Source organism: Callionymus lyra, chromosome 16 (assembly GCF_982586985.1).
Source record: "Callionymus lyra chromosome 16, fCalLyr1.hap1.1, whole genome shotgun sequence".
Lineage (NCBI taxonomy): Eukaryota > Metazoa > Chordata > Actinopteri > Syngnathiformes > Callionymidae > Callionymus > Callionymus lyra.
In genome coordinates this window covers 10,742,481-10,750,902 of record NC_141833.1, presented here as the reverse complement: position 1 = coordinate 10,750,902, position 8,422 = coordinate 10,742,481, and the positions used below count along the sequence as shown (strand labels likewise).

Below are 8,422 nucleotides of genomic sequence, written 5' to 3'. Positions count from 1 at the left end.
CAGTTCCTTCTTGTAAGACATGAAAACAAACTGTTACAATAGTCCAGACGAGAAGGAACAAACGCCTGGATTACAAGATCCAGATCATGTTCCGACAACATTTTACTAAGTTTAGAGATTTTTCTCAGTTGAAGGAAACAGTTTCTGATCAGTTTTCTGCAGTGTTGAACAAGAGACATGTCTTTATCAAACAACTCCCAGGTTTCTCAGGCTCAGTTTGACAGATTAATGTTATTAATCTAAATGTCACCCCACACACTACCAGGTTCACCCGTGCCTAAAACCGACAATGCATGGTTGAGGTCTGCTCAGGATCTTTACACATGAGTGGAAACGTTATCTCCATTTTCTTGGTTGTTAATCACTTGCTCCTTGCTGTTGGTGCAAACTTGATCCCTCAGCCAAGAGCCTACGTGGGCTAAAGCAATGTGGCCATTGTAAAAGTTCCAAAACAGGAGTCCACAGACAGAACAAACCGCCAGCAGCAACCCAATCTGCAGAGACAGGAGAGCGTAATCGTATTGTTGAGGTTGGGTCTCTTCTGTCTTTTCTTCAATGGTGACATTGTACTGGGCAACTGTGGTTTTGTATTCAGCATCTTTGGAGCTCATCACAGACAGACAGCGGTAGTGACCAGTGTCAGACTTTGAGACCTTCAGGATGAGCAGTCCATCTTGTTGCTCCAGACGATGAGGTGAAGAGATCAGTGGGGAGTTATCTTTCTCCCACCTCATCGTTGCCAGCTTTGATTCCAGAGAGCATAGAAGCTTTAAATTTCCAGGAGCAGTAAGAGATTTATTCTCAGTTTGAGGTTCTATGAAAGACACAGGTCAACATTTTAGCTGTTCTTATATTCATTATGTTGGAGGCGACTTTTGTCAGGGGTGTGATTCACTCACCAGTCTTTGGACACAGAGAAGCATTGCCTTCTTTCACACTCTGGAGCAGTTCTCTGAAGAAAAATATAATTTTGTTTTAATATGTTTTTATCTCAAAATAACCATGATGTGTACTGTGATCCACCCTGAACACTGTACCTCATATTTTAGAACAGATACTCACCCCTGTGAATCAGAAAGAGCTGAACATTTGCCAGCAGCGTGGTCCCAGCCACAGTAAGGGTCTCTGGCAAGAACACAGTCCATGCAAGACAAAGATCTTCCACAGGAGGATAGGGACACCTGTACTACTCCAGAGTCTGAGCCTGCGTAGATCTGACGCTGCACATCAGAAAAAAAGACTCATGTCAGGGATTCAATTCAACATGATGCTCAACACTTTGTCATAAAATTACCGTGACATTGGAGAACTTGAGAATCTTGATGGGCTCTGAGGTCTTAAAGACTTGAACTTCCTCTATGATGAAAATCTCACTACCATAGTTCACAGCTTTCAGGATGGTTCCTTTATCTTTCATGTCAGAAAACAAACAGTTGTTTTTATGTTTGACATTAATTAAATACTTATTACCATATTTTAACAGATTTTCATTATTTGTTTTATATTTGCACATTATTTTTTTCTAATCAAGAGACAATGACAAATACACACTTGTGCCGATGAACATCACATGATGTTTGTCTCCATCTGTGGTCTGAACCTGGTCAATGATGATGTTTCTGAATTCTCCTCCTCCTTTCAACATCAACGCTTTTCCTCCCAGTGGCTCAATGGCCTCCTTAATTATTATGGGAAGATCAAGTCTATCTTCAACTATGAATTTATGGGGTCTTCTACTATCATTGATTCCAGCCTTCCGTGCTGCATTATCTATGCACTGCAAGAAGATGAGCAGAAGCAGGATTTCATAAGATGTATGGAATATATTTCAAACAAATTTTAAAATAGCAAACCTACTGAGCCAGGTCGAGGAACTGGTAATGGATCTTTGTTGGGCATCCATCCATCAGAATACCTTATCATGAATGTTCCTTCTGAAAACACTCTGCTGATGTCTGTCACACTGTAGACACACACTGCTGAGCAACTGCATAGAAAGAATGTGTAACGATGGATAAACTTTGAGAAGCAACATTATTAAAACTTGGATGAAAGATACACACGTCTGTGATGTGAAGACAGCAAAGAACAAACATGACTTCCAGTCTTGTTGGGGGTCACACCAGCGGAATGTGTCCTGGATCATGGAAGTTCCTTTGCAACCTGGAACTGGACATTCTAGTCTGGCTTTAACAAATGATGTCCACTTGTTTAGAAGATCAAAAAGACCTCCATGGTCTCCCTAAAAAACACCAACATTACTTTAATGTAAACACAAGGAAGAAACAACATAAAGATCTATTAATAAAGACATCCAATTTTTTTTGTTTTCACCTTGCAGACTCGAGCTACTCGGCTAACATGCATAGTTTTATAGTCATACTCCACAGCTTTCTCACTGAAGAACAAGTAGATCTTGTCATCATCTCCAGTGTCACTGTTTTCACTCTCAGGCATCATCTCCATTGAAACAAATGTCGGATCTGTCATGGATAGATGAATGTGATGAAGATCTGAAACACTGATGTTTGATCTCATTTACCAAAGAAGCTTGTCTGGGATGTTTTGATTGCAGATCCTTTTGAGAAAACCTCTCCAACAGCTGAGTACACATCGTCTCCTTTAAATAAAAAAAATGTTTCAGTGCAGAAAAAGATTCATCACATACTTTAACATTATAAATCTGACCGATCATGAGGGAGGCAGAGCTCTCAGAAGGATCATGTGGACAAACTGATACTTCATTATTTCCCTCGAGAGTCAAGTTTCCATCCATGTATGACTGCAAACACATCAATAAAGGTAATCTAATATGAGTCCTCAAAAATGTTCACATAAAATGACTATTTGATAAATGATGATGAAAATGTTTTGTTGTTTTGCAAAAACATCTTTCATGAAAACATCATTATATAAACATACAGTTCTCACCATGTAATCACTCTGTGGTTTTAAAGCATTGGTTCCACACACTAACATCCGGCCGTCCTGTTTTTTCAGCAGGGTTTTGATTTGGTTCCTGCATTCAGTCTGTTGGTTCATAAAATCACCCAAAGATTAAGTTCTGGATTACACATATGAAAACACACATCATAACTCACTGTTGGATTAATTGATTTACGATCACATGTCGCGGCCTGTTCTAGTGTCACATCCCATTTCACCTGAAACATTTGAATCACATGTGAGAGTGTTGACGAGCACAGAGGCAGAACGATCAAATAATTGGAATAATTATTATATATTTCTTAATATTACACACAACATATTCCACGAAAAAAGTATTAAAAGTTTTCTTACTGAGTCATTTTTCTTGGAGATGTCATTGAGGTCGAGGGCGTACACCATCCCACTGGCACCCACCATCAGCAGGCCCAGGTCCTCCCTCAGCATCATGGTGGAGTAGTCAAACACTCCCTTCTCTTGAAACGTGTTATTATTGTCACCTTGGTAGAAGATAAATGATGAATAAACCACTGGACTAATGTATCATTAATGATGAATAAACCACTGGACTAATGTATCATTAATGATGAATAAACCACTGGACTAATGTACCAAGAACAAAGTCTTGAGTGTGACTTACTGTCATAAGGCACAAATCTGCGAGGGACAGGGTCCAGTACTGAGGCCAGAGCCGACAGCAGGGGCAGAAAGCACAGCAGTAGATTCATTATTGCTTCTCAGAATTGTCAGGTATCTTCAAGGTTGTGTACCAGATAAACTGGACATAGCTATATTTATAACCCAACTTGTATAGAAATAAAAGGCATTAAAGGCTGATTCTTTTAATTATGACAAATAAAGTCTCACAATAGCAACTATGTTATGAGCAGAGTTAAAATGCCTTTGTTCTTACGTGCTAATTTAACTTAGCAAGAAGCTAAGTGGAATTGATGAAGCTGAAATGATACTAAAGTTAGCAGTGTTGACATATTTGTATTTTTGGGGCAACTTAAATATATATTAACACTTATAATCAACAAGTGTATAGCATGTATTATTAATATGTACTCTTCTATGAGGATCTTCGTTTTTTTAATAATTTGTTTTCTCTCTGTACCAATAGTATAAATTGGGGGCCTGAAAACCCACAACCGTGGAGCCAGATGTGGCCGTAAAAAACATTTTAGTGAACCCTTCAACAAACACCTAATACACGTGATAACAGCAAAACATTTAAGTAAGATTTTTCTTCTCTGTATGAATGTAGATGTTTTTGTTAAGTGATCTGTTTTTCTGCTTGATCAATTTTGAAGTATTCACTTTGAATACAAACAGAAGAATTTCACGGCTATGTTACAATATATGTATACATTCAATCACAACAACGATAACAACAATGTTGTTTTTTTAATTTTAATATATCTTGTTTCATAAAGTTTCTCAATTAGCAAAAATTGATGGTTTCCATCATCAGGTGAACTCTTAGTTGGCTTTGTTTTGAAGTAAATATGTAAGGTAAGGTAAGGTAAGGTAAAACTTTATTGATCCCTCAGGAGGTCTCCTTTGGGAAATTGTTTTATACCAATAGCCAGCAATTTTTCATAAACAATAAAAAATAATACATAAAAAATAAAGTAAGAAGAACATAAAGAGGAAGAACAAGATGACACAATCTAAGTCTAAAGACAAAGACAAAGAACATAGGTCAAGGAAAAAAAAACAAAAACAAAAAAAAAACAAAAAAACAACAAAGACAAAGATACAAAGACTAACATGGAACAGAACATCCAGATACTTTCACTCCACTCCTGCCCCCGAACTCAGAATTGTACAATTTAATAGCCCGAGGGATGAATGAGTCCCTGAGTCTATTTGTTTTGCACCTGGGTAGGAGCATTCGTGCACTCATTCTGCTTCTCTGCTCACTGATGACAGTGTTCAGAGGATGACTGTCATCATCCATGATGGACAGCAGTTTGTTCAACGACATCCTCTCAGCAACTGTCACCAGTGAGTCCAGCTTCATTCCAACGACAGAACCAGCCCTCCTGATCAACCTGTCCAACCTGTTGACACTCCTCTTGGACACATTTCCACCCCAACACACCACAGCATAGAACAGGACACTGGCCACCACAGACTGGTAGAACATGCAGAGGAGCTTCTTGCAGATGTTAAATGATCGAAGCCTCCTCAGAAAGTACAGTCTACTCTGAACCTTCTTATACACATGGTCTGTGTTGCAGGACCAGTCCAGTTTACTGTCCATCCACACACCGAGGTACTTATAGTTGTCCACTATCTCCACCTCGTCGCCTCTGATGGACACTGGACGTGGCTTTGTCCTGGACCTCCCGAAATCCAAGACCAGCTCCTTGGTTTTTGAGGTGTTCAGCTGCAAGTGGTTCCTCTCACTCCAGTCCACAAAGTCACGTATCAGACTCCTGTACTCGTCTTCGCTGTTGTCCCTGATGCATCCAACAATGGCAGTGTCGTCAGCATACTTCTGGACGAGACTCAGCTCTGAGTTGTAGCAGAAGTCTGAAGTGTAGATGGTGAAGAGGAGAGGGGCCAGTACTGTCCCCTGAGGTGCTCCTGTACTGCACACCATAGTGTCAGACTTGATGTCCTTCAGCCTGACATACTGTGGTCGATCAGTAAGGTAGTCCGTAATCCAGGAGACCAGACCAGGGTCCACATGCATCTTAGTCAGTTTGTCCTGCAGCAGAGTGGGTTGGATAGTGTTGAAGGCACTAGAAAAGTCCAGGAACAGGATTCTCACTGAACCGCTTCCTTTATCCAAGTGGGAGTAGGTCCGATGCAGGAGGTGGAGGATGACATCTTCCACACCAACTGCTGGCTGGTAGGCAAACTGCAGGGGGTCTTGCGCGTGCTGGACTTGTGGCGTGAGATGTTTGAGGACCAGCCGCTCCAGTGTCTTCATCAGCTGCGAAGTCAGTGCCACCGGTCTGTAATCGTTCAGCACACTCGGTCGGATCTTTTTAGGGACTGGAACGATACAGGAAGTCTTCCACAGAGTTGGTACTTTCCCCAGCCGTAGACTGAGGTTGAAGACATCAGTCAGCCAGTACAGCCAGTGATGGACCTGCAACACCTTCTCTGCTGACCTAAGAAAGAACCAAATGATAGACTTACTTTAACAAAAATTAAATATAAGATATATAAGTGCATAATTATTTTTCCCATGAATATTTACTTAATAAATAATTCCAAATGGTCGCCTTCTTTCATAAGTTTCCCCCTGGTCACACTACTTCCAAACATGAATATTTATATAACAGTATTTATCCAATCAGAGCTCAGCCATCATTTGTTGTTAGTTCGGGACTGAAATAAAACATAGTTGTCGATTAGACTCACGCATTACCTAATGAAGTTGTTGACGACGCCAGGGCCTTCCAGCAGGCATACGGTGAAGTCATAGTATTCCACTTCTTTGATTCGTTAATCAGAGAGTGTGCTAGCTAATACAGGGAACTTGTGTTGATTTACAACCCACAGTGAATGAAAGAGAAGAAATTAACTTGGTTGCAGATTTTTTGTCAAAGCCATTTTCAAAAAAAAAAATTATTTGTGTCTATTCCTCTAGATCTAGAGTATATATAATTTTGTTTATGTAACTTATATACTGTAGTTGTTTAATCCATGACAGGTGGGATGCCTGGGTAGTGAATCTGAATTTGGTCATACTAGTCATAAAATCAATGTGTTTAGAAGTGCTTTAATGTACTCAATCTGGTGGGAATTTGGGTGATTACCGAGAAATCATGTAACTTCTGGTAAGAAGTGCCCTCCTTGCAAGATCTATAAAATGTCTTGAATCCTAGATATTGATGATGTTTCTATTGCATTGCTTAATACAAGATTGATCTGTTACTTGAGACTGCTCATCTCTTCAATAAAGACACCTGCTCATCCCATGAAGCTTGTGGTCACAAACTCCTGCCACCACAATAGGAGCCAATAAGAACACTGAAACGCATGTCAACCGCCTGGGTTTATCCAACACGTCCTGACATCCGAGGCGTCATATCGTCCGACGCCATGCAATGCCCCCGGGCGTCACTAGGGTGACGGTATAGGGGGGACAAAAACGTCGGTTTTAGCCTACCTGAGTCACCCAGTAATATACAGAGCACTCCCCAACGTCAGATTCAAACGACCCGGGTAATATTTGATGCGTCGCCAAACTCTTTGTTGTCATGGTAACGTGACGTGACGTGTTGGTGTTGTTATTTGGCTACCGTAATTCTAAAACTATGAAGCGCACTTGAAATGATTAATGTCAACAGTGCGATACCTTCACTTGTTCTAACCGACCTTGAACCACTTTCAGGTGGTACACGGTGACCATAAATCGTTAAAAAGTGCTTCATTTGTATTTTTTTAAGGTTGGATTATTCACGCATCGCGGAAGTCAAGAGGCTCTCGTGGAGTAATACATGCCTAAAAGGTCCTGTAAAAGTTAATATATTGTATATTGTTAGGTGTTACAACTCCACAATGTTGACATTTTTTTATGAATGAGTAAAATAAAGTCTGGATGTGCTATTTCGCTTGATCCTCTTTATTATCCGGTGAGCTTTCGTATGAAAATAGAACCTTTCATTGAGATTGCGTTTATGGACGTATGTTTTCTTTTTATTTAGCTGCGATCATGAGCGATCTACGTAACATTTGTCAACAGTAATCGCGATCCTGCAGAGGTGACGTCACACACGCTAATAAACGGGAGTTTAGTAAAACACACATTGACAAAGTAATGATGTTCCTAAAAAATTATCCTTGTTTATTTAACTTGAAAAATGTGCATTTAATCTGGAATAGAATGAGATATTGTGCTTGTTTGTTTAAAAGCGCCATGGAAAAGAATTGTAGATGTGTACTTGTATAAAGACCGAGTTCAGTTTTGTAGTTTCAGCGTCAGCTAAAAAGTTTTCAAACTGCCACACTACATACGAAACTTCCTTCAAACCTCCGGATGTTGACGTCACACTTGTTGACAAAGAGCTATAGCATTTTGTGCTCGCGCTCCTGCAGAGCGGATATAATTATTGCTTTAAGTCAACTCTATAAAATAATGTTTTCATTGCGTGTAATGTAACTTTCTGTTGTGCGTTGTGCACGAGAGCTAGTTCGCTAAAACACTGAATAGCTTTTTAAATTATAATGCAACTCACAAACGTATTTTGTTTGATATTTTGAAAGGACGAAAATATATTTATATTCCAATAAAAAGTTTGCTATATTGGTAGGTCATGGTAGGCGATTTATTTTATTGATATTCAAGATATTGTTTTCATTCATCACTTCTGCATATTAATATAGATAACATATTTATCGTATTTAAATATATAAGTATATTTTATTTTAACCCTTTTGGATGAGGGATTCGATCTGTTGTAGTTCTCTTTAAATGAAAGAATATATATAAAATAATAATGAAAAGTATTTT

The 8,422-nt window shown here is 39.3% G+C and overlaps 1 protein-coding gene across 1 annotated transcript; it reads right to left on the bottom strand.

The window, feature by feature from the left end:
• Positions 1–308: 308 nt before the first annotated feature.
• Positions 309–3,674, bottom strand: LOC148063627 (semaphorin-4E-like). The gene is made up of 14 exons (XM_087811777.1): positions 3,587–3,674; positions 3,301–3,446; positions 3,102–3,164; positions 2,932–3,030; positions 2,689–2,782; positions 2,543–2,620; positions 2,335–2,483; positions 2,064–2,242; positions 1,858–1,987; positions 1,552–1,777; positions 1,295–1,410; positions 1,063–1,220; positions 900–952; positions 309–814 (listed from the first exon to the last, which is right to left on the bottom strand). The coding sequence occupies exons 1-14, from the start codon at positions 3,672–3,674 to the stop codon at positions 318–320; spliced, it is 2,076 nt and encodes a 691-aa protein (XP_087667903.1). The 3' UTR covers positions 309–317.
• Between the last annotated feature and the right edge of the window lie 4,748 nt (positions 3,675–8,422).